The sequence below is a fragment of the Cyclospora cayetanensis genome, unplaced genomic scaffold (genome assembly GCF_002999335.1).
Source record: "Cyclospora cayetanensis isolate NF1_C8 unplaced genomic scaffold, CcayRef3 CcayRef3_contig_34, whole genome shotgun sequence".
In the NCBI taxonomy this organism is placed as follows: domain Eukaryota; phylum Apicomplexa; class Conoidasida; order Eucoccidiorida; family Eimeriidae; genus Cyclospora; species Cyclospora cayetanensis.
Window position 1 is genome coordinate 126,196 of NW_020312303.1, and position 24,859 is coordinate 151,054.

A 24,859-nucleotide genomic window follows, 5' to 3' on the forward strand; every position below is an offset into this window, starting at 1 on the left:
GCAAATACAGCAACGCGCCTCTACCAGGCGCTGCTCATGAAAACTGAATTCCCTCGTAGACAAGCCGCAATAGGAAGGCAACGCAGTGTTAAATAGAATGAAATGGGCCATTCTCACGGCCTACGCGCTGAAACGAACCACGGCGATGACCATATGAACTTCTTCGTTCCTAACCGATGTGACCCTGCTGCCAATGCTTCAAGGGGCAGCGAACCGCGACTACACCCATTGAAACCGTCCGGATTTACGAAAAGCGACTGCACTGACGATTAAGTACCATGGAAAGGCTTTTAATTGCTACCCCGCGAGCCTTCCAAAGCGCTAGAATTCCCTTTCCAGGGAGCCCAAGAAAGCGTAGAACCACCTGTAGTTTCAATTCCACCCTTTAATGTAGCACCACAAAGAAGGTGTGAAAATGCCGTATTTACTTCATGCTCAACAACCACCTTCACGACCCTACAGTGTGCCGATAGCTATGCACATTTGGAGATGCACCGTCAGAGGCGTGGGCATGCGTGAACGCGCATGGACGGACAGACCGCCTGCACGTGAATAAGGCTTTGAAGGGCTCATGAGAGTTCGAACACTACGCACCCGCACACCACGCTGTGCCTGCACTTACGGTGGCCTTCAACGAATGCTGTGCGCAGCGCATACATGAATGCATGCATATGCTTGGAGGAGGAACACGCTCTAGACACAGACGTCCACATGAATGCAGATACCGGCATAGCAGAGGCACTTCGCAGCTGTGTACCTGGACAAGACCTCAGTCAATAAGGAACGACTGCCTATATACGGTGTGCGCAGCACGTGATACGGATTCGGCCACTTCCCTTTAGACCTTTTTCCATCTTTCATGCCGCCTCTCTGGGAAAACATGCCTGAATATTCGATGTCTAGCAGTCTCATTCGCGTTTCCACAGAGATGGCTGGTGGAGTGGATGTGTGCACATGAGCAGTGCGCAAAAGCGTGTGCCAGCGTATTTCCGACGTAGTGCGATGCGTGTGGATCCGGCGTCGACACATGGTCGCGTGTTTCTGGGTGGTGGTGTATCTAGAAGTACCGGCCCTTGCCTATACATTCCCTGTTCTAATCACTTCACCGGGTGTCTAGGGTCATAGAGGCGCACCGTCCGAGCTGAACGATGCACGCGAATTGACTCCGCAGGCGTTCCCTCTGCTCACATCCCATCCGTTTCTTGCACGGGCACCAGCACGCCTCTGGCGTTGCGCAGACGCATCCTACAACACCCCTACTGGTTATGCATCAGCAACACCACACCTTCTCTGCTTGTGCACTGCACTCATCTTGATGGTCTCGGGATACGCGAAGACCTTTTTTTTTTTGAAAAAAGCACCAAACGCACAAGGTAGGTGGTATTCATAGCGATGACGAAAGCCCAACATCTGCACTCAGAGGGGCCTTCGATACACCGCAACCTGTGTGCACTTCTCCGCGACGCTCACTTCGAGAGACTGCACAACACAATTGCAGAGCGCAGCATTTTTCAGCCTCCAAATTCACTCGGCACTCACCACTCGGCACTCATCACTCGGCAGCACCCGTGACAAGAAAGTGCCAACCCCACCGTCGACACACACCCGTCCTCACCTGAATGCCTCTCTTCTTTAGGCGACCCTCTGTAAGGTTGTCTACTATGCTTCTCCAGATATACGCGCAAAGTTCCTCAGCCGTTGAATGCACGATCGGCAAGCACTGCAAAGCCAGAACCAATTCAGTGCGACGGAGCGAATATGCATGCCCCTACCTCTAAGAGCGTTTGCCAAAAAAAACCCCTTCGGCATTCCACCTACCTTCCCTCGCCCTCCCCTCTCCCCTCCAAACACTCTCAACACACACTTCACACCAAGCGCAGTCGCGTACGAGGCAGTCTGCCCTTGGCAGAATAAACTCGGAGCCGTCTTCGCAGCGCATGCGGATGCTGGAACCTTCCTGCGTGATTTCCAGCACGTCACTCCTCATGGGAATGATGGTATACTCGTTTAGCGACTGAGACGCGGCACAAAGCAATACAAAACAAGCAAAAGCCGATGTGTGTTCAGCTCCGTTGTCGCGATTGACGCTGCTAAAAAGCCGCAAGACGCACTGCAGGAGTCGGGAGACTCTCTGAATGGGCTGCAAAACGAGAGAGATGACTGCAGTTCATCTTCGTTGGGTGTGTCTCGCTCTAGATCTATTTCTTTCCTCCCTCTACATATATATACATGTCTATCTATCTCTTTTGCTCTCTCTATCTCTCTCTCCATATATATCTCTCTACCTCTATCTAAGTACCTGTCTATCTCTCCCTACCTCCATCTAACTACCTCTCTATCTCTCCCTACCTCCATCTAACTACCTCTCTATCTCTATCTAACTACCTCTCTATCTCTCCCTACCTCCATCTAACTACCTCTCTATCTATCTCTCTATCTAACTACCTCTCTATCTCTCCCTACCTCCATCTAACTACCTCTCTATCTCTCCCTACCTCCATCTAACTACCTCTCTATCTCTATCTAACTACCTCTCTATCTCTCTTTACCTCTATCTAACTACCTCTATCAACTACCTCTCTCTCTATCTCTCCCTACCTCTATCTAACTACCTCTCTCTCTATCTCTCTGTCTCTCTATCTCTATCTCGGCTTACTTTGCAGACTTCCCTGACAGCACGCTTGAGCTCTGTGAAGTCGAGAACGTATCCATCGACTCCAAGTGGTCCTAGGAGGCGCGCCGACACCTGGTAGTTGTGGCCATGCAAGCGCTCTCTGTATCCCTTGTAAGCGACGAAGTGTGCACAGCAAAAGCTGGATTCGAGGAGGCAGACAGTCACCTCGAAGCCTCCATCGAGCGAGGAGCCTCCGCCTCCTCCTGCGCCGCCAAGCGAAGTCGAGAGGGGATTGCCCCTTGCGGAGCAAGTGTCTGTTTCTTGAGTGCCGCGAGGCGCAGACAAGTCGATGGATGCGGAGACTGCAGGAATCGCGGGGGAGTACGCGTCTTGCCCATACGAATGAACTGAGGAGAAAGTCGAGCGAGGACTGCTCGGGGGGGAGCCTTCCGTGGCGGCTACTGAGGAAGAGGCGACATGGTGAGGCTGCTGTTGCTGCAGCGAGGAGATGAGGAACGCATTCATGCCTCCGCTGGAGCTGGGAGCGCTCGCGCTGCTTCCTGCCAGCGCACAGCCGTGAGGAGATGCAGCTCCCCCTCGACTCGACGAGGACGGCTTTCCAGACGTGAAGGAAACGGAGGTGCGCGAGGAATCGACGGGTTGCTGTTGCTGTTGATGGGGCTGCTGGTGTGGCTGCTGCTGCTGCTGCTGGTGTGGCTGATGGTGTGGCTGATGATGGTGCTCGAGCTTCTGTCCAAGCGACAGCTGCTGCTGCTGCTGCGAGGAAGAAGAAGCAGCAGAATCACGACTGCTCTCAGACATCTTCTGGACGCATCGCTTGTGACGCTGCAGCTGAAAGAAATGCGTGGAAGGCGCCAGTTGTTTGCTGCTGCTCTCCTGCCTGCCAAGACACCCACCCGTTCAGGATGCTGTGCGAAGAGGTTTGCTCCTCCTCGCGGCACTGGGGAGTGTAACGCGAGCTGTCTGCTCGTCTCCACACGCACATGCCAATACTCTCTTAACTAGGCAGGAAAATAACAATTCAAGTCGCAGCAGCACCAGGGAGCAGCAGCAGCCGCCGCCGCAGCAGCAGCAGCCGCCGCCGCAGCAGCAGGCAGCCGCCGCCGCTGCTGCTGCTGCTGCTGCAGCCGCTGCTAGTCGTAAAAGTTTAGCCCAATAGCCAACGCCCACGCGGTGTATGTGCAACTGGGGTAGCCGAATTTGTGCTCTCGAGTGTCACGGCGGGAGACCTTTGTCTTCCTTTTGAATCGACTCTGCTGCTGCGCCTCCGCTTTGCTGCTTCTGGTGCTGCATGCACACTGGCCGTTGTGTTTCCCCCACACATCGTGCCTTTTCGTCAATCTGCAGCAGCAGCCGAGACGCACAGGGTTAGCAGCAAGCAGCGAAGCAGCAGCAGCAGCCGTCGCTGCAGAGAGCAACAGCGACAGCTGCCGCAGCAGCGGAACGCTGTCGCTGTTTGCACACGACGACTCGAGAGGCTTTCTTGCTTCCTTGCTCCAGCCTTTAATTTGGAGTCGCATCATCGGCAGCTTTAGCAGCTTTAGCAGCAGCAGCAGCAGCAGGAGCAGCAGGAGCCGCCTCCGCGGATGCCGTTGTGTAGCATCCCCCAAGGATTCGCTGCAGACGAGGAAAACTTGAGGGAGGGCGCCACGCCGCAACTCAGCAGCAGCACAGCAGCAGCAATAGCAGCAGCAGCACGATGCATCCAGCATTCCCTAATGAGAGTCTCATCGACCTCACACGTGCAGAGGAGGTCGAAAGCAGCTGCAGCAATGACGCAGACGGCGCAGCTGCAGCTGCAGAGACAGTGCGCAGCTGCACCTCCGCGGATGGCAACAACAACAGCAACAGCAGCAGCAGCAGCAGTGCTGCAGGGCAGTCTGCTGCTGCTGACGTGCTGCCGCGAAGCAGGGAGGCGGCGGAAGGCAGCAGCAACAGCAACAGCAGCAGCAGCAGCAGCAGCAACAGCAACAGCAGCAGCAGCAGCAGCGGCGAAGACAGAAGCGCTTTGGACTGCGCAGGAGAGAGCAGTCTATCCTACTGCCACGCATGCAATAGGATCGTGGATGCAGCAGCAGCAGCAGATGGGGAGCTTCAATGCGCAAACTGCGGTGCTGTAGGCTTTGTGGAGGTGATGGACGCTGCAGCAGCAGCAGAAGAAGCAGCAGCAGCAGCGCCAGGCGCTGCTTCTTCTGCTGCTGCTGCTTCTGCTGCTGCTGCTTCTGCTGCTGCTGCTTCTGCTGCTGCTGCTTCTGCTGCTGCTGGCTGGGGAAATTCCCGCGGTGTATCGACAGCTTCCCTTCGAGATGGGCAAGCACGACCTATGAATCGGCTTCTTTCGTGGCTGCTCCGTCTTCCACAGACGCAAGGAGGCTTAGCCGCCTCACCCAGCACAGCTGAAATTGCAGCGAATCGTGCAGCGACTCAAGGAGGAGAAGCAGCTGCACAAGGCGGAGCGTCGACAGACTTGGAGGCAGATCTTGTGGCTGTGCAGCAGCGGATTGTGTGAGTGCTGCAGTTGCTTCACCTCAGCCAGTCGTCTTTTGTCTTTGCGCTGCTTTTTCGCAGACAGCTGCCACCACACGAGCGACATCTGCAGCCACTGCAAGAAGACAAGCCACGCTGAGAGCAACGCACGCGAGGCTTCTGTCTGTTTCTGTCTCTCTGTTTCTGTTGCGCTGTGCGTCTCAGCGAAATGCTGAGTGTCTTCGAGGAAGATCCTGCCGTTCGCAATTTGCTGCAGATGATGGCTGGACAGAACACTGCGTGGGGATGCTTGCTGATGTTTGTTGGAGTAGTGGTGGTGGTGTTTGTGGTGGTGGTGGTGGTTGTGGTGGTGGTGGTGGTGGTGTTTGTGGTGGTTGTAGTAGTAGTGGTGTTTGTAGTAGTAGTGGTAGTGGTGGTTGTAGTGGTGTTTGTAGTAGTAGTGGTGTTTGTAGGAGTAGTGGTGTTTGTAGTGGTAGTGGTGTTTGTAGTGGTGGTGGTGTTTGAAGTGGTAGTGGTGGTGCTGGTGTTTGTAGTAGTGGTGGTGGTGTTTGTAGTGGTGTTGGTGGTGGTGTTTGTAGTGGTGTTGGTGGTGGTGTTTGTAGTGGTAGTGGTGTTTGTAGTGGTGTTGGTGGTGGTGTTTGTAGTGGTAGTGGTGGTGGTGTTTGTAGTGGTGTTGGTGGTAGTGTTTGTTGTAGTGGTGGTGGTCTTTGTGGTGGTGTTGGTGGTGGTGTTTGTAGTGGTGTTGGTGGTGTTTGTAGTGGTAGTGGTGGTGGTGTTTGTAGTGGTGTTGGTGGTGTTTGTAGTGGTAGTGGTGGTGGTGTTTGTAGTAGTAGTGGTAGTGGTGTTTGCAGTAGTAGTGGTGCTCAAGTTGATGCTAATGTTGATGCTCATGTTGATGCTCATGTTGACGCTGAAGTTGATGTTGATGCTGCTGTTGGTGATGCTGCTGTTGATGTTGCTTCTGTAGCGGCTTTGCTTGCTTGTGAGATATCGCCTGCTGCGCTGCATGCTCTCTGTCATCTTTATGACTTCTCTTTGTGCTGCTGCAGGCTGCAGCAGCAGCAGCGACGGGCAAGCGCTGCAGCAGTGGCAGCTCTTCCAAGGCATATCCTCACACAAGAGGAAGCGAGTAAGCAGCCGCCTTAGTGCGAAGTTGCTGCTTCTGCTTCTATGTCTTCTGCTGCTGCTATGTCTTTTGCTGCTATATCTATTGCTATGTCTTCTGCTGCTGCTGCTTCTTCTGCTATGTCTTCTGCTGCTATGCCTTCTAATGCTATACCTTTTGCTATCTCTTCTGCTGCTGCTATGTCTTTTGCTGCTATGTCTTTTGCTATGTCTTTTGCTGCTGCTTCTGCTGCTATGTCTTCTGCTGCTATGTCTTCTTCTGCTGCTGCTATGTCTTTTGCTGCCTGTGCTGCTATGTCTTCTGCTGCTGCCTCTGCTGCTATGTCTTTTGCTGCTTCTGCTGCTGCAATTTTTTCTTCTGCTGCTGCTATGTCTTTTGCTATGTCTTCTGCTGCTGCCTCTGCTGCTATGTCTTTTGCTATGTCTTTTGCTGCTTCTGCTGCCGTGCCTTCTACTGCTATATCATTTGCTATCTCATCTTCTGCTGCTGCTATGTCTTCTGCTGCTATGTCTTCTGCTGCTATGCCTTCTACTGCTATATCTTTTGCTATCTCATCTTCTGCTGCTGCCATGTCTTTTGCTGCTTCTACTGCTGTGTCTTCTGCTGCTATGCCTTCCGCTGCTGCTATGTCTTTTGCTGCTGTGACTTGTTCTGTTTCTGCTCCTTTTGCTGCAGATGGTATGGATGCTTGTTCTATTTGCCACGAGGATTTTGCTGCGGGGGATCGTGTGGCGTCTGTGTCTGCGGATTCGAGTCAATGCGTTCACAGCTTTCATGAGGCTTGCATAGTGCCATGGCTAGAAAGGGTAGGCTCTTGCCTTGAGGTGTCAGTCTCAGTCTCTCTTGCGATATATATATATATATATCTATATCGTTCTATATATCTATCTAGCTATCTACATATCTATCCATGTATGTATCTATCTATATATCTATATACATATATATCTGTCTGTATATATGTATCTGTCTATATATATATATACATATATACATCTACATATATGTATCTGTCTATGTATATATCTATATATATATATGTTTACATTTATATATATATATCTATATATATATGTTTATATTTATATATATATATCTATATCTCTATATATCTATATATGTATCTATATCTACATACATATCTATCTACATACATCTACATATCGATCTATGTATATCTGTCTATATATATGTATCTATATATATATATCTATATATATATCCATCTCTATATATCTATCTAGATATATATATATACATACATATATCTATATCTACATATCTGTATATATATATGTACATATGCATTTGTTACGTGACATGTTGTGCATGCGAAAAGGCGCCTCTGGCATTTTGCTGCATGCGGAGTTTGCTGGTAGCTGTTTTGTGCTGTGCAGAACAACACCTGTCCTGTGTGTCGCTTCGAGCTGCCAACGGAAACTGGACCGAATCTTGGAGGAGGAAGGGGGCAGCAGCAACCTCAGCAGCAACAACAACAACCTCAGCAACAACAACAACAACCTCAGCAACAACAACAGCAACAGCAACAGCAACAACAGCAACAGCAGCAACAGCAGCAGCAACATCTGCCATTTCTGATAGGCATGCCGCTGTTTGCGGGCAGCATCAGCTTTGCGGAGACAGCCGAAAACGCAGCTTTAGGAGGAAGGCTACCTCCTGAGGCAGGGAGTGGTGTTTCTTCCGCTGCTCGGAGGTTTGAACGACTGCAAACATCGCGCGAGCGAGAGAGGCGACAGCAGGAGGCAGCGCTGCCGTTGCTGCTGCAGGGAATGACCTCTAGCAGTCGAGGATTGGGGAGTTCGCGTGTGGCAGCAAACGGAGAGGCAGCAAGAGCTTTGCATGCTGCAGCAGACGCAGCTTCAGACTCTTCTGGAACGCAGGCAGCAGCTGCAGACGAAGCGGCAGGCAGCGCTGCTGAGGGAGAAGACAGTGGCACAGGCAGCAGCAGCAGCAGCAGTCGGAGGGGAGAAGCGGGCAGCGGCGAAAGCAGCAGCGGCAGCAGCGGCAGCGGCAGCGGCAGCGGCGCTTTTGGCAGCAGTCGCAGCAGCAGCGACACGCAGCAGCAAGCGGAGAGCTGCACGGGCAGCAGCAGCAGCAATAGTAGTAGCAGCAGCGGCAGAAGCAGCACTGCACTGCCTGTGCATGCGCAAGACACGGCAGCAGCATTCTTGCAAAGCAGCTCTAGCAGACACCTATTCAATACGGGGAGTTCGAGCAGCTCCGCGTTGCTTGGTGCTGGCAATTCAGCAGAAGGATTCTTCAGTGTGGCTGTCTCTACGCCTTATCCTCCCTTCTTTGCTTTCCCAAGAGCTGCAGCGGCTTCGCAGCCTTCTCAGAGAAACGCAGCAGCAGCAGCAGCAGCTCCTGCTGCTGCTGCCACACCCCAGGCGCAACAGCAACAGCAGCAGCAGCAGCAGCAGCAGCAGCATAGTTGGACTGCTGGCAGCAGGGGGGAGTCTGCTTTTCCCTCAAGAAACAGCACACGAGGCAGTCACGGAACTGGTGACACCCCGTGCAGGCAGCAGTAGTGAGAAGCTGGCACTAGAGAGTTTGTTTGTTTGCTTGCTTGCTTGCTTGCGGTGTATCGACACCTGCCCTCCTGCTGCTAAGAGGATTCTAGCGAGCTGCTTTGCGAGGCTGCTGCTTTTAAGGCATTCGCCGTTTGGCACGCTGCTGTCTGCCACAAGCGATGCAGCAGTTCGCAGTCTTCCCTAGGCAGCAGCAGCTCCAGCAGCAGGTCCTGTGCTGCTAGAGCTTCCCCTTCGCACATTCTTCTCCACGCGTATCTAGCTACAGGCAAACATGCATGCATGCATGCAAGCATGTACGCATGCAAGCAAGCATGAAGGCAAGCATGTACGCATGCAAGCATGAAGGCAAGCATGTACGCATGAAGGCAAGCATGCATGCAAGCATGAAGGCAAGCATGCATGCAAGCAAGCATGCAAGCAAGCATGCAAGCAGTATTAGGCTTTGCTACTTGCTCACTTGCGTGTCCGCCTGCCAGGAAGGAGGGCATGCAGCGCTCGCGATGGGGCTTGTAGAGGCGGCAGCAGCAGCTAAGACACATGTACATTACTTAGGGAAGTGCTGATTTCTTGACTACGTTTCTTAGCTACTTGCACGCAGCCTGTAGACGACACGAAAGTGAGAGAAACGCTGCGGGCAGCAGCTCAACAGCCGAGGCAGCAGCAGCAGCAGCTGCCTCGTGCGCTCCTGATGCTGCCTTTACTACCGCTGCAGCTGCAACAGCAGCATAGGACGCTGACGCTGCTGCTGTTTGTGTGTCTCTGTTTCCGTCTATTCTGTTTGTATTTCTATGTTTCTGTCTATTCTGTTTCTATGATTCGTTCGATTCTGTTTCTGTTTCTATGTGTCTGTCTATTCTGTTTCTATGTGTCTGTCTATTCTGTTTCTATGATTCTGTCTATTCTGTTTGTGTTTCTATGTTTCTGTCTATTCTGTTTCTGTCTCTCTGTGTCTGCCTATTCTGTCTCTATGTTTCTGTCTATTCTGTTTCTGTGTATTCTGTCTCTGTTTCTTGTTGCGGTTGAGGAGGAGGAAACACCGCACTGCACACACCGCGCCGACAGACGCGAGGCAGCGTCCTCTCGTGCTGCGTTTGTAAAACAATCTTGAAACGATATTTCGAGTTACCTGCGCCTGCACAGCGTGCAGCTCTGTTGTGGCTGCTGCGAGGGTTCTCCCGCTTGTTAAGTGCTCGCTGCTGCTTTCTGCTGCTGTTGCATGCGAAACGCAGCGGCGTGATACCTCAAAAAGCATATTCCCTGGCGCATGCATTCAAGACGCTCAAGCGCCGTGTGCTGCCTGTAGAAACTATCTACGTCAGGCCACCAATTGAGACATATGACAGAAGCTTCCTTGCTGCTGCTGCTGCCAAGCTTGCTGCTGCTGCTGCCAAGCTTGCTGCTGCTGCTGCCAAGCTTGCTGCTGCTGCTGGTGGTGTCAAGGGAAGAAGAGGGGAGGTCGTCGGCGACAGAAGGAGCCTTTGAACTGGCATCGACCACTTTCGGCAGTTCTCTCGCCGCTCCAGATGCTCTTACACGTCTGCTGCTGCTGTCTTCTTCCGCACTGGAAGCGAGCTGCTGCAGGCAGCCTCTGTGCAGCAAGCAGTCTTGCTGCTGCGAAAAAGTCTTGCCTCGCGGCGGGGAGGAGCAGTCCTCTAAGACACTGCCCACAGGATGCAGCGCAGGGGGAACAGCACCAGCTGCATGCCTTGCCAGCTGCGCTCGGGGAGACAGTCTGCTGTTGCTGCTGCTGTCTCTTCTGCTGCTGTCTCTGCTGCTGCTGTCTCTGCTGCTGTCGGCAGCTGCAGAGGCAGCAGACACATCCGAAATGCTGCGATGATGCAGCAGAAACATCGACATGCTGTCGCTCCCTGCTGCCGATCCTTCAGCCTCCGAGAGACTGCCAACGCGGAGCGTTGGTGCTGCCCTCTCCTTGCTGCTGCTGCTGCATGGAGAACCTCCTGCAGCTGCGACAACGTGGCTCGTGCGCTCCAACTTCGCCTGATGCAAAAAAAATGCCTCGCCTTCTTTTCCCCCAGAAAGCCGCTGCTGCTGCTGCCGCACAGTCCAGCAGTCCGCAGCACACAGGAAGCCACATGAACTGCTGCTGCTGCTGCTGCTGCTGCTGCTGCTGCTGCTGCTGTCTCTGCTGCTGCTGCTGTCTCTGCTGCTGCTGCTGCTGTCTCTGCTGCTGCTGCCCTTCTTCCTATAAAAGCATGCGCAAGCAGGCGTGCACTGTTGCAGCAAGGCGCTCAAAACGCGTACAAGTTTCCAAAATCCCCAAAAGCCAAGGCCAGAAAGACTTTCGAAAGGCGCAGCAGCAGCAGCAGCAGCTGCTGCTGCTGCTGCTGCTGTTGCTGCTGGGCTGCCAGCGGCGCTGTATGGCCGTAACAAACTGCCGTACAACACTGCGAGATCGCGCAGCGTTAGAGGCCTATGAGCAAACCTTCGACAAGTTCTCCGGCGCTGCTGCTGCTGCTGCTGCTGCTGCTGCTGCTGCTGCTGCTGCGCTGCTGCTGCTGCTGCGGCGCTGCTGCTGCTGCTGCTGCCACTAGACACTGGTACCCACAGCAGTGCCACCTGCAGAAACGGCGCAGCGCACGATGTACTACACCAAGCCTGCTTGCGTCCACTCGCTGCGAGAAGAAACGGGCAATGCAGCGGCAGCAGCAGAAAGGAGGCAGCAAGAGGCGCCAGAGAGCGCGCACAGCAGCACACGCAGCCTCGACGACGCTGCTTGCCAACCTGGGAGTCTAGCCGTGCTGCCTTGCAGAACTGGATCCATTGACTCAGCGAAAGCGTCTGCTGCTTCGGAAACGCCACCATGTCTTCAAAAAGCAGCATACACTCCCTATACAGAACGAGCGAAAAAGACTGAGGCGTTCGGAAGTCTGCAGGCGCTGTAGGAACTGGAAACCACATGCAGCAGTGCAGAGAAAGCAGCTCATTCAGCCTGTTGTTGCTGTTGCTGCTGCGGCTACTGTTGCATGCCCTGCTGCTGCGGGATGATCTCGATGCCACTGTGCGTTTCAGATGCCAGCTGTCAGAACGCCGATCTTTCGCCACCAGCTGCTGCTTTTGCTGCTGCTGCTGCTGACAATGGGGGGCAGGATGACGGTGAGGGTGCGCAGCAGCAGCAGCGGCAGCAGACAGACATCCAAGATTGCAAAAGCCGCTTGGCAAAACGTTCTCAGAGAGGCGCGTTGTTGTTGCAGCACGACTGTCTCCCGCTTCTGTGCTGCAGGCTGCTGCGCTTGAAGGGCAGTTGCAGCCGCAACGGCTTCCGCTGTGTTGTCTCTTGTCACCTTCGTCGAGCACTTCCGCGTCGTTACTGCTGCAGCTGCTGCTGCTCCTGCTGCTGCAGCTGCAGCTGCTGCTGCTGCTGCTGTGTCGCACGCAGCCGCTATTCGTGGAAATGTTTTCAAAAGAAACCGAAGCCATAAGGGGACGCTGCTGCAGCTCCTTGTGCTGCTGCTGCCTCTTATTCTCGAGGAATGTCTGAAGCACATCCAAGCCTAGCAATCTGCTCGAGCTTGGCGCATCCTCCTGCTTGCTGCTGCTCTCTTGAGGCTGCTCTTGTGGGGAAGCCTCCTCGCCTAAACGATGCCTGCCGCTGCGCGCTTTGAGGATCTTGAAGTCAGAGACATGCAAGCGGCTGCTGCTGTTTCTGCTGCTGGTGTGCCACAGGTTTGATTGCCGCTGCTGGCGAGCTTTGAATACAAAAGTCGGTGCATTCGCTGCTCCTCGAGCTGCTGCCGTTGGCGTAGAAGCATCGACTGCCTCCTCTTCCTGACGCAGAGAAGGAAAGTGCAAGTTCTCATCACTGACAAGTCGTGAAGGCAGTGTCACTACACCTTGAGCAGAAGAAGCAGCAGCGGCGACGGAAGGCGCGACTGCAGCGTCTCCCCTTTGCAAGGATACTTGCCGCTGCTGACTTCGCTGCTGCTGATTCCGCTTCTGCCGATGGCGGAGTCTCCGCGCATCTGCAGCAGCTGCCGTCTTCAGCTGTTTTCCCCCCCTCCTGCTGCGCTGCAGCGAGGTTCCCGTGGATGCAGCACGAGCGCTGGCAGAAGCTGCCGGAGACAGCAGCGCGAGATATACAATGACAAGAGCTTCTCGCAGCAACGGCTCCTTGACACGCCTGTCAATGACGCTTTCCTTCGTGCTCAAATAGCCTCCTGCGCCTTCCGCTTCATAGTCTGCAGCAGCAGCAGCAGCAGCAGCGCAGCAGTACGAGGAGGACTAAGAGGAGGAGTATCAACAGCAGTGGCAGCAGCAAAAAGAGCAGCAGCAGTAAAGAGCAGCAGCACTATCAACAGCAGTGGCAGAAGCAAAAAGGAGCAGCAAAAAACAACAGCAACAGTGGCAGCAGCAGAAAGCAACAGCGAACAGCAGCAGCAACAGTGGCAGCAGCAGCAGAAAGCAGCAGCAAAAAGCAACAGCAACAGTGGCAGCAGCAGCAGCGAAAAGCAGCAACTAACCTGTCCTCAGCGAAGGGTTCGAGTTGATTTCTAACAACCAGAGTTTGTGTGTTGCGTCAAGAAGCAGATCAAATCCTAAGATCTGAAAGCAGCATACGCTTTGCTGCTGCTGCTGAGAGGCAGCGATGCTGGTATTTCCACCCCACAAGGCACGATACTTGAGCGAGAGAAGTGGATCCAACGTCCTCATGGTGCAAGACACGATTTCAATGATTTGATGCCAGATATTCTCCGTGTCAACGCCTACAAGGCAGCAAAGAAAGAAGCAGCAGGCAGCTTCCATGACGCTGCTGATATGTGCAGAAGAGGAGCAGGCGACAAAAGAAGGAGAGCTCCCCCCAACGCGAAGAATTCCAGACACACTGATAGAGAGAGAGCGAGAGTTTAGCGAGAGAGATTCGGGAAGAGAGCAGAGAAACAGATACAGACAGAGATGGAAAGAGATACAGACAGACAGGCAGATACGCACAGACAGAGAGAGAGTTTAGCGAGAGAGATTCGGAAAGAGAGCAGAGATACAGATACAGACAGAGATGTAAGGAGATACAGACAGACAGGCAGATAAGCACAGACAGAGAGAGAGTTTAGCGAGAGAGATTCGGGAAGAGAGCAGAGATACAGATACAGACAGAGATGTAAGGAGATACAGACAGACAGACAGACAGAGAGACACACACACACACAGAGTTTAGCGAGAGCGATTCGGAAAGGGAGCAGAGATACAGACAGAGATGTAAAGCGATACAGACAGACAGACAGACACACACAGAGACAGAGAGACAGACATTGTGTGCTGGGAGGAGTTGGTTGGTGCATAAAACTGCAGACTCTGAGGCTACTTAAAGCAGACGAAAGGCACAAAAAGCAAAACTTCAGACACATGGAGCGACTTGTTTCTATAAAGAGGCTGAAAGTCGAAAATACCCCTCGCAGAATTCAGCAGTCAAGACACATGCATTATAAGGCACAACTCGCGACAGCCACACACACGCTCCCACCTCCCCCCTACATGGACTCATACACCATACAACACAGCCTCCTACAACATACAAAACAGCCTCCTACAACATATAAAACAGCCTCCTAAAAGTCAAAAATACCCCACCATGAGCTGCAAGCTCTTCCAACACGTCCTCCAGCAGTCGCTTGTTCGCTTCTGCGTCGTGTGGATTCAAACTCCTGCTCACACGCAGTGTGCAGCCTCCCTCTCTCTATATATGTCCATTTTAATCTCTCTATCTCTATCTCTCTCTAATATATGTATGTAGATATCTCTCTCTATCTTAATGTCTACCTGTCTATATCACTAGCTTAATGTCTACCTACCTATCTCTCTCGCTCTATCTCTCCATCTAACTCTCTCTCTACCTCTATCTATCTACCCCCTCTCCCTCTCCTTGGCAAAAACGCCAGCCTTCCTTGCAGCGACAGCAGGCATCTTACCGCTTGAAGTCTGGATGGAGCTTGTTGATGGCATAGTTCGTGAGGTGAGCAGTAGCTGACCAAGAAGATCCTTGATTGACAGCGGTGTAAGACTCAGCGCAAAAACGCACCAGACCTCTACGAGAGACGTAAACCTGTAAGGCAGCAAGAGCAGCAAGAGCAGAAGCAGCAAGAGTAGAAGCAGCAAGAGCAGCTGCAGCATGCAGGAAGGATGAGGAGGATGAGAACAGAAAGAAAAAGCAGACTCCACACAGAAGAAGAGACACCCTCAAACTTGGTAAAGGCATCCCCCAACTTTCATGGCAGGCGAGCTGAAAGAGGTAAGGCTGCTGCAGAGAGAATCTGCAACAGCAAGCGCAAGAGTAGCAGCAGCAGCAAGAGCAAGAGCAGCAGCAGCAAGAGCAAGAGTAGCAGCAGCAAGAGCAAGAGTAGCAGCAGCAGCAAGCGCAAGAGTAGCAGCAAGAGTAGCAGCAAGAGTAGCAGCAAGAGCAACAGCAAGAGTAGCAGCAAGAGCAACAGCAAGAGTAGCAGCAAGAGCAACAGCAAGAGTAGCAGCAAGAGCAACAGCAAGAGTAGCAGCAACAGTAGCAGCGCTCAATAGGCATGCATGCATGCCGTCTAAAATATCCAGCAGTAGCAGCCGCCGTTCCTCACGAAAATCCCCCAACAAAAGACTGGCTGCTCGTGTTTTCTGAAAAAATCTTCTGACACACCTGCAAGTGTGGATACACTCCAAGTAGCAAGACGTAGATCCTAAAATCGAATTTCTTGCCGTTCAGCAAGAAAGGGTTGGTAATATACTGCTGCGCTACATACAGATCTGCGGAGTCTCCCCTTAAAATGGACGGAGAAATATCCGTCGCTGCAGATGCCAGCAACACACCTATGCCTTGAGCTCCCGTGTAAGGCTTTAAAATCCAAACTTTGCTAGGCACCGCTACTACTTCTCCTGCTGTTGCTGCTGCTGCTGTTGCTGCTGCTGCTGTTGCTGTTGCTGCTGTTGCTGTTGCTGCTGTTGCTGCTGTTGCTGCATTGCTTAACCCTGCTCTAAGGGAACTTGTGCCAACCAATCCGCTGCTGCCGCTGCTGTCATGCGTAGTAGTCGTCCTACTACTACTTCTGCTGCTGCTGCTGCTGCTATTGCTGTTGTTGTAGCAGCGTTGGTGGGAGCGCAGTGGGGGAAGCACATGCAATCCTCGCTGCTGTTGCTGCGGCAGCAGCAGCCTGCGCGGTGTGAAGGAGCGCAGCAGCTGGTCGCTGCTCTCGGGAAGCAAGAGCGTCTTTGGATAAAAAGCAAAAAGACTTGGTTCTAGTTCCTGAAGCAGACACGAAATTGGCTGAAAGAGGCACTCTGAGACGGCGACTCTGTGTGTGTGTGTTGCCTCTGTAAGCACTTGCTTTCGTTTGCATGCTGCAACAGCTCTCCTTCTCTCGCGGCAGCAGCAGAGCTGCTACTCTGGCAAGAAGAAGCACAGTATTTCTTTGCAAGCGGTTCCAGAGATGCTGCACAGCAGCAGCTGCTGCAGCTGCTGGCGGGGAGTGAAGAGAGTAGAGGAAAGAGAGAGGAAAGTAGAGAGTAGAGTAGAGTAAAGAGTAGAGTCAAGAGTAAAGAGTAAAGAGTAGAGTAGAATAGGATGGAAAAAATTTGTGGCGAAAAAAGCAGCAGATTCGGTAGAGGCGTGAGACACAACTGCTGCTGGCGTACCTGCATCGCACCAAGCAAATTAGCCAACCATTGCTTGTTCGCCAGCGTCGAGAGAAAGGGAAATCGATTAATAACTCGCAGCGAAGAAGAAGTAGAAAGCGCGAGGTGATCTGTTTCCGATAAGGCGCATCCCAACCAGACGAGATCTCCTGAAAAATTCGCGAGCCGAGCAAAGTTTCTCGAAATATCCGAAGAGAGAAAGAGAGAGAGACATAGCGATACACATATATAGAGAGACAGAGAGAGACATACATACATAGCAACATATATAGACATATGTATATATATATATACATATTTATATATATATCGAGGGAACGCTTGGCATGTAGTGCCACACACTCAATCAGAACGCCTTACTCGAGGCACAAGAAATGCCTGCCTGCCTGCCAGATAGCCGACAAAAAAAGGTGAAGCAGCAGCAACAGTACTACTCATAGCAGCAGCAGCAGCAACAGTATTACTCATAGCAGCAACAGCACTACTCGCAGCAACGACAGCAGCAAAAACACTCACCTGAGGAGAAAAAGCTGTCTGCTGCCTTCCAGCCAAGAGCTTTCACGCATTCTGTTAGGAGTTTTTTCTCAGCTCCTGCCAAAGTGACGTCAACGGCAATGCTTCGTCCTCTGCAGCTGCTGCGAGGTTGCAGACGGCGGTGCTTTCGCTGCTTGTGCTGCTGCGAGCTGCTGCAGCATGCTGAGCTGCAGCAGCTCTCATATATCCAGCCTCCGAAAACTCCCATCCACGCGTCTAGGATGTCTGCTAAGTGCAGCGGAGAAGACGTCAGGCTAGAAGTCGCAGCTACGGCTGCTTCAGATGCTTTAAGACTCTCGCTGACATACGCAACACCCTTGGCTGGTGTATTACTTGAACCACGCAAAAATTGCATGGATTCACGGTGCTTCACTGAAGACATTTTCTCTCTATCCTCAAGACACACATCCTCCTGAGGAGGAGACGCACTCGCCGCTATTGATGTTGCTGTTGCTATTGGTGTTGCTGTTGCTATTGGTGTTGCTGCTGCTATTGGTGTTGCTGTTGCTATTGGTGTTGCTGCTGCTATTGATGTTGCTGCTGCCATTGATGTTGCTGTTGCCATTGATGTTGCTGTTGCAGAAGAAGGCACTGCTCCTGCTGCTGCTGCTGCTATGGGTGTTGCTGTTGCTATTGGTGTTGCTGTTGCTATTGATGGTGCTGTTGCTATTGATGGTGCTGTTGCTATTGGTGTTGCTGCTGCAGAAGAAGGCACTGCTCCTGCTGCTGCTGCTGCTATGGGTGTTGCTGTTGCTATTGGTGTTGCTGTTGCTATTGATGGTGCTACTGCTATTGTTGTTGCTGCTATTGCTGTTGCTGTTGTTGTTGCTTTTGTTGCTGTTGTTGTCTTTGTAGACGGCGCTGCTGCACAGGCGGCTAGCGGCGATGCCATGACTGGTGCTGAAGCAGCAGCAGCAGCAAATTCACCTTCTCCTGCTGTCAAAAATTTGGAGTCTTGCTAAAGGCTAAACGGGGGCAGGCTACTACTGCTCCCGCTGCGCGCGTTGCTGCTGTATTGACAAGCCTTCCCGCGACTGCAGCTTTTCCTGCCGCATGCATAAACGACAGGAGCTGCGTCTTGCACACGCAAAGCGGGAAAATAATGAAAATTCGGTGCTGCTGCTCTTGCTGCTCTCGCAGCGAGAGCAGCAGTTGCCTGAGGACGGAAGTCAAAAGACAACGCTAAATTCAGCGCCTCAGACACTCTAAAAATTAATTAATTAGCAAACATAAGCAAAAACGCATAGCGGTCGCGTCGGCAGCAGCCGCTCGCTGCTGCTGCTGCTGCTGCTGCTGCAGGGGCCGCTGCTGCTGCTGCTGCTGCTGCTGCTGCTGCTGCAACACAGTCTGCTGCTGCTGCGGCACTCTAGTCGATTTTCCGGAAATTTCGGGTGTATTAGCAGCAGATGGTGAGCGCTGCTTTGCTCCGGTGCCGTTGCCGTCGCTGCATAGCCATCGCAGAGCAGAGAATTGCCACAGGTGCAGCAGCAGTAGCAGCAGCAGCCGCAGCAGTAGCAGTAGCAGCAGCAGTAGGAGGAAGAGCAGCAGTAGGAGGAAGAGCAGCAGGAGCAGCAGGAGCAGCAGGAGGGAGAGCATCAGCACGAGCAGGAAGAGCAGCAGGCGAGGCAACAACGGCTGCTGAAATCAGCAACACAGCATGCTGGGGAGTTCGCAGCGCATGAGTAGTTCGTGCAGCTGCTGCTGCTGCTGCCAGGGAGCTTTGTCTCGCTCTTGACTCCGACTGCGCTGCCAGAAGTTGAGGTGTTTGAAATTTTCGCCTCAATCCTCCAAGCGCATGCAGCTCCAGCTGAACAGACGCGCGGAGAAGGCGAGACTAGCACCCCATCTTTCGCGAAAAAGATTGCAGTCAGTCTGACAGCCACTCCCGTAACAGCTGTATCGCCACTCCATCGCACCAACAGCTGTTGCAACAGCCGTTGTGGTAAGAGCAACAACAAGAGCAGCACCAACAGCTGTTGCAACAGCTGTTGGTGTAAGTGCAACAACAGCATTGGCGTCGAAGGGATGCCTCTGGGAAAGCGAGAAATTTAGCCGCGGCATTCAAAACTTCCGCAGTTTTTCAACAACCCGAGCGCCGCTTTCTCTGGAGAAACAGCAGCAGCAGCAGCAGCAACAACAGCAGCAGCAGCAGCAGCAACAGCAGCAGCAGCAGCAGCAGCAGCAGCAGCAGCAGCAGCAGCATTTTTGGTACGTAATTTGATGGTTAGACTTGGGCTGCGGCAAAGGCCGCAGCGCGATTTGCAAGCCGGAGGAGTCTTGGCAGCAGCAGCAGCAACTGAAGCGCAGCAGCAGCAGCAGCAGCAGCAGGAAGCGCTTCCTGCTGCTGCCGCTGCTGCTTCTGCTGCTTCTGAGGGGCATGCGTTACGAATTACAAAGCAGCGAGCAGCTGCAGCAGCGAAAAACTCAGCTGTCGCAGCAGCAGGGGGTGATTCTACAGCAGCGTATAACGCCGACGGGATGCAGCGCAGCAGCAGCAGCAGCAGCAGCAGCAGCAGCAGCAGCAGCAGCAGCAGCTGTGGGCAAGGGGATACTGCTGCTGCTTCTGCACCGACGACAGCACCAGCAGCAACGCGTTCAGCAACAGCTGCGTCAGCTTTGCGACTTTCTCCCGTTGCAGCGCATGCATCTTCAACAGGGAGGAAGCCTCCAAGCACGCGCAGCAGCGCAGGAGGAGGAGGAGGAGCAGCAGCAGCAGCTGCTGCTGCTGCTGCTGCTCCTGCAGCTGACCGTCACAGCCTTGTGGCAGCAGCGGCAAAGAGCTCTCCTGTGCTGCATAGGGCAGCAGCAGCAGCAGCAGGTGCAGCAGCAGCAGCAAGCAGCGCTGTGGCTTCTTCAAGGCGCAGCACCAGACCGGCAGAGAGCAGCAGCAGCAGCAGCAGCAGCAGCAGCAGCAGCAGCAGCAGCAGCAGCAGCTCCCGGGGAGCCGCTGCTGCTGCTGAGCAGCAGGTGCAACAGCATCAGCAGCAGGTGCAGCAGCAGCAGCAACAGCAGCAGCAGCAACAGCAGCAGCAGCAACAGCAGCATCGCTCCCCACGCAGCGCTGCTATAGCGGCAGCAGCCGCAATAGCAGCAGCAGCAGCTCCATCGTCAGCAGCAGCGGGAGGGCGTTCGACTGCTCCAGCGAATGCTGCTGCTGCTGCCTCTGTTGGAATATCTCCGCGAGCAGCAGCAGCAGCAGCAGGAGCATCTTCAGGAGGAAGTCAGAAGAAAGACAGCAGCTCGCATGCTCCCGCAGCAACAGCAGCTACAGGTGCAGCAACAGCAGCTGCAACAACAGCAGCAACAGGTGCAGCAGCACCAGCAGCAGCAGCAGCAGCAGCAGTGACAGCGCCACAGAATAAGAGGCCTTTATCAACTCACAGCAATGCTGCGCGGAGAGAATCGAAGCACAAGGGGTGAGTTTTTCCTTCGGTATATGTGGGGAGTTGTGGGGATGTGATGTGTTGCAGCGATTCTCTCTGTCGGATCTGCTGCTGCCAGCAGATCCAAAGTCATCCTCGTTTTTCATGAATGAAAGAGACGTTTGAATCGGAAGTATATGTGTGTATGTATGTATGTATGTATGTGTTTATGTATGGATGGATGTATGTGTTTATGCATGTATGTATGTCTGTATATATGTATGTATGTATGCATGTATGTATGTATGTATGTATACATGTATGAATGTAAATATGTCTATATACATGTATGAATGTAAATATGTCTATATGCATGTAGGAATGTAAATATGTCTATATGCATGTATGGATGCATGTATGTCTGCGTGTCTGTCTGTATGTCTGAAGGCGTGGAGGGGAGTCTCAGCAGGATGCAGCTGCGATTTCTTCAGTTTGCTGTGGCGGACGCTGCGGCTGCTGCAACACGCCTGTGTCTCTAAAAGAATTTCGTATTCAGTGTGGTGCATGCAGCGCTAGCAGCAGCAGGGAAGGAGGCAGCACGAGCAGCAAGAAAGGAGGCAGCAAATTCATAGTTTGCCTCAAATGCTTTTGTCGGGGGGTCGAAACGCAAAATCATTTAAACAGCCATCCGTATTTCGTTCTTGGACCGAATAGCAAGGAGATCTTTGCCTTATGTATGGCTGTCGTTTGTTTGCTTGCTGCTGCGGTGCTGCTGTTGTTGCTTGTTAGTTTGCTAGCTGCTGCTGTGCTGTTGTTGCTTGTTAGTTTGCTAGCCGCTGCTGTGGTGCTGTTGTTGCTTGTTAGTTTGCTAGCTGCTGCTGTGGTGTTGTTGCTTGTTAGTTTGCTAGCTGCTGTGGTGCTGTCGTTGCTTGTTAGTTTGCTAGCTGCTGCTGTGCTGCTGTCGTTGCTTGTTAGTTTGCTAGCTGCTGTAGTGCTGCTGCTGTTTGTTAGCTGCTGTTTGTTAGCTGCAGCTGCTGCGAGGGTTGGCAAAGCCTCTGCGATCTCTGCCGACATGCGATATTTTTCTTCCAGGAGTTTGTGCATGCAGACTGGACTGCAGACGAAGAAATTTCTTTGCTTGAAGCCGTCGCCAAGTGCGGCTTAGGGAACTGGAATGTATGCTGCTGCTGCTGCTGCATTTGCAGCCTTTTGTTTGTTTTGAAGAAGGCAGGCGGTAGAAGCTGTATCGTGAAACGGCTCACGTGTGTGTCTAGAGTATCTCAATGTGGAGAGCCACGTATGTATGTATGTCTGTAGATACACATCTATATCTGTATGTACATCTATATATACAGATACGTCTATGTATTTGTATACGTCTATCTGTGCATACACATCTATATATTTGTATACGTCTATATCTTTATACAAATCTACATATTTACATACATCTATATATATAGGTACGTCTATATATTTGCATACATCTATATATTTACATACATCTATATATTTGCATACATCTATATCTCTATACACATCTATGTCTCTATACAAATCTATGTCTTCACATACGTCTGTGTGTACATTTGTAAGCACATGTATGCGCATACACATACCTATGAATACATGCATGTGTGTGTGTATTTTGCTGCTTTGCATGTTTCTTTGAAGCGTCTTGCGTCTGCTCTGCAGTGGGCAAGTTCTCAATGCTGCTGTGTTGTTGTTTGTCTTAGGATGTTTCTGCTGTAGTAAATCGTGTTGCCTTCCGTCCCAAGAGTCGCTTGCAGTGTGAAGCGCACTACTTTGAGGTGTACGTGGATTCCAACGGGAAGCCTACGCCTCTGTGGCAGCAGCAGCAGCAGCAGCTTTTGCTGCTGAGGAGCTTTTTGCAGCAGCACGAGCATCGCATGCAGCAGCGGCAGCAGCAGCAGGAGGAGGAGCAGGAGAAGAAGCCTGCGCAGCAGCAGCAGCCTCCCAGCTCGTCGCTCGCATCAGCTGCAACTGCAGACGATCTTCCACCCCCTGTAGAAAGTCTCCTCCTTCGTAATGCGAGTGAAGAGGCTGCTGACAAGCGCAGTTCTGCTGTCTCTCTTGAGGCAGCAGCAACGCCTTCTGCAGCAGCAGCAGTAACGCCTTCTGCAGCAGCAGCAGCTCCAGAAGCAGCAGCAGCAGCAGCTCCAGAAGCAGCAGCAGCAGCTCCAGAAGCAGCAGCAGCAGTCACACCAGAAGATCTCAACGAGGACGAGGCACTGCTCCTCGAACTAGATGCGCAAGTCTCACCCGCCGTTGGATCTGCTTCGACTGCCTCCATGTCGCTAGCTGAGTTGCAAAAGGCAGCAGAAGCGCTGCATCCTACGTGGGTGCCAGGAGTGGTAGCTGTGCAGCCTCAGCATCACTCGATCCAGGGGTAAGTGTTCAGCTCGACAGCAAGCGCTGCCTTGCGAAATCATGCGATTTTGTGTGACATCCTCCCTGCCGTGCATCGGCTGGCTATCAGGTGCTGCAGCATGCGCCGTATTCCTCCAACAAAACTACATGCTTGCCAGCCTGCATGCTTGCTTCCATCTTGCTGGTGCTGCACTTGCACGTACACTTGCTTCTGTACTTACACCTGCACATACATTTGCACTTATACCTGCACTTATACCTGTATTTACACCTGCACATACACCTGTATTTACACCTGCACTTATACCTGTATTTACACCTGCTCCTGTACTTACACCTGCACATACATTTGCACTTATACCTGTATTTACACCTGCACTTATACCTGTATTTACACCTGCTCCTGTACTTACACCTGCACATACATTTGCACTTATACCTGCGCATACACTTGGACTTGCACCTGCACATGCGCTGCAGTTACAGCGCCTATCGCGGTGACTTTGACGTGGAGTTTGACAATGAAGCGGAGCAGCTCGTGGCGGATCTGGATTTTTCTCCGAGCGAGACACCTCAGGAGCTCTTTTTGAAGGTGCAGTGTGTCGCATGCAGCACGTTGTGTCACATGGCAGCAGTGCATGTTGTTCAGCGAAGCACAGCCTGCGTAGAGCAGCGAAAAGGTCTCCTTCTTCAAGCGTGTGGTATGTGCGCTGTTGGTGCATGCAGCTGCGCGTCTTGGAAAGCTACAACTGCCGGCTAGATGAGCGGCTGTACAGAGGACGGACTGTGCTTCTTCGCGGCTGGAGCGATCCTCGACAGAGCAGCAAAGAGGCAAGTTGCCTGTGGTGGTTCGCTGCTGGAAGTGCTGTCTGAAAGGCACTGCATGCACAGGAATAGCGTGTACGTTGTTTTTTGACTCTGCGGCGAGCATTTTCACCGTCTCTTGGGGTTTTTTAGCGTCTAAAAACAGTCAACGGCTCGCTCGTGCTCCTGTTGTTGCTGCTGCTGTTTTTACCTCTGCAGAAGACTCGCTCTGCATGCGAAGCGTCGCTTGCCGAGCGACTTCGCCCGCTGCAGCGCTTCCATTCGGCAGCAGCGCATGCGGCGCTGCTGCGGCTGCTTTCCGTGCATGCAGAGGCTGCGACGAGGTGTGCTCTCCTCAGGGAGTGGCGGTCGTTGGGACTGAACACCCTTCAATCCGTACGAGTAAGTGGCTTTAAGGGTTCGTTTTTGCGGGAAAAAGGAGGGGGAAAGAGGGCAGAAGGTGAGACGAAGAACAAGAAAGAGGGGAGGAAGAAGGGGAGGGGGAGTAATTGCGCAGGCACAAGAATACGTTGGCGCTTAGGCCTTATTGGGGAGGCTTAGCGTGACGGCAGAAGAAAAAGTGCCTTGTTTAGAGAATTTCGAGCTTTTTCTTCCTTCCTGGATGCTCGTTCTCAGGCATATGAAGCAGAAAAGACGGCAAAAAAATCCCACATTACTGCAAATGCATATCTGGCAGCCGTCGTGCCGCGCGAGCAGCAGCAGCAGCAGCAGCAGCAGCAGCAGCAGCAGCAGCAGCAGCAGAAGGAGAGACACCTGTTCTCAGCAGACACCACCCCAGCAATATCCCCCTACTGCCCCCTCAAAACGCATCCAGCAGCACTCCCAGCAGCTGGAGCAGCAGCAGCAGATGCTTCCTCAGCGAAAGATGCATGCGATGCTGCTGCAGCCTCTACGCGGAGCAGCAGCACGCCTGAGCACAAAGAGCAGCCCAAACAGCAGCAGCTGGATGCAGCTCCTTCTGTACCTGCGCAACCCCACAGCAGCAGCAGCAGCATTACCACCAGCAGCAGCACTACCAGCAGCAGCAGCAGCAGCATTACCACCAGCAGCAGCACTACCAGCAGCAGCAGCAGCAGCAGTAGTGGTGACGAAGAGGTGTATTTGCAGCGAAAAGATGAAGAGTTTTGTAGATCGCTAAACATTCCCCCGCTGGTGTATTTGCTCTTGACAACGGCCCTTGCCAAACAAATGACTATGACACCGACAACTTCCAGTGCCTCACGCAGTAAGCTGCTTCTGTTGCTGCTGCTGCTACTGATTGTTTTGCTGCCCGCATATCAATCGTAGTTTCTCAGTGTTGGCGCAAGTGCTCCTCTACTGA

The 24,859-nt window shown here is 52.7% G+C and overlaps 3 protein-coding genes across 3 annotated transcripts; 1 reads left to right on the plus strand and 2 right to left on the minus strand.

Annotated features, from left to right (window-relative positions):
- Positions 1-1,416: 1,416 nt before the first annotated feature.
- LOC34619310 lies at positions 1,417-3,139 on the minus strand. The gene is made up of 4 exons (XM_026333992.1): positions 2,657-3,139; positions 1,889-2,014; positions 1,616-1,720; positions 1,417-1,479 (listed from the first exon to the last, which is right to left on the minus strand). Exons 1-4 carry the CDS (start codon positions 3,137-3,139, stop codon positions 1,417-1,419), a joined length of 777 nt encoding a protein of 258 aa, XP_026189777.1.
- A 1,195-nt stretch (positions 3,140-4,334) lies between these two features.
- On the plus strand, positions 4,335-9,908 carry LOC113146493 (box A-binding factor-like). The gene is made up of 7 exons (XM_026333993.1): positions 4,335-4,395; positions 4,547-4,686; positions 4,797-4,899; positions 6,039-6,043; positions 7,754-8,145; positions 9,385-9,472; positions 9,825-9,908. The coding sequence occupies exons 1-7, from the start codon at positions 4,335-4,337 to the stop codon at positions 9,906-9,908; spliced, it is 873 nt and encodes a 290-aa protein (XP_026189778.1).
- A 2,404-nt stretch (positions 9,909-12,312) lies between these two features.
- Positions 12,313-23,321, minus strand: LOC34624204. The gene is made up of 12 exons (XM_026333994.1): positions 22,865-23,321; positions 19,436-19,494; positions 16,943-17,372; positions 16,427-16,575; positions 16,130-16,201; positions 15,950-16,037; positions 15,435-15,685; positions 14,722-14,855; positions 14,384-14,457; positions 13,279-13,521; positions 12,509-12,996; positions 12,313-12,372 (listed from the first exon to the last, which is right to left on the minus strand). The coding sequence occupies exons 1-12, from the start codon at positions 23,319-23,321 to the stop codon at positions 12,313-12,315; spliced, it is 2,505 nt and encodes an 834-aa protein (XP_026189779.1).
- Positions 23,322-24,859: the final 1,538 nt, after the last annotated feature.

Excerpts from the sequence above, each read along its gene's own strand:
- LOC34619310 (XM_026333992.1), bottom strand. The coding sequence starts at position 3,139 with ATGAATGCGTTCCTCATCTCCTCGCTGCAGCAACAGCAGCCTCACCAT. Across the intron at positions 1,721-1,888 it reads TGCCAAGGGCAGACTGCCTC|TGCTTGCCGATCGTGCATTC; the intron begins GTACGCGACTGC and ends CTGGCTTTGCAG. Across the intron at positions 1,480-1,615 it reads TAAAGAAGAGAGGCATTCAG|TCTCTCGAAGTGAGCGTCGC; the intron begins GTGAGGACGGGT and ends TGTGTTGTGCAG.
- LOC113146493 (XM_026333993.1), top strand. The coding sequence starts at position 4,335 with ATGCATCCAGCATTCCCTAATGAGAGTCTCATCGACCTCACACGTGCA. Across the intron at positions 4,396-4,546 it reads ACGTGCAGAGGAGGTCGAAA|GGAGGCGGCGGAAGGCAGCA; the intron begins GCAGCTGCAGCA and ends GCCGCGAAGCAG. Across the intron at positions 8,146-9,384 it reads GCTTCAGACTCTTCTGGAAC|CTACTTGCACGCAGCCTGTA; the intron begins GCAGGCAGCAGC and ends TACGTTTCTTAG.
- LOC34624204 (XM_026333994.1), bottom strand. The coding sequence starts at position 23,321 with ATGCGACACACTGCACCTTCAAAAAGAGCTCCTGAGGTGTCTCGCTCG. Across the intron at positions 14,458-14,721 it reads CTCCATCCAGACTTCAAGCG|GAGTTTGAATCCACACGACG; the intron begins GTAAGATGCCTG and ends GCGTGTGAGCAG. Across the intron at positions 12,373-12,508 it reads CACCGACTTTTGTATTCAAA|AGCAGCCTCAAGAGAGCAGC; the intron begins GCTCGCCAGCAG and ends CTTCCCCACAAG.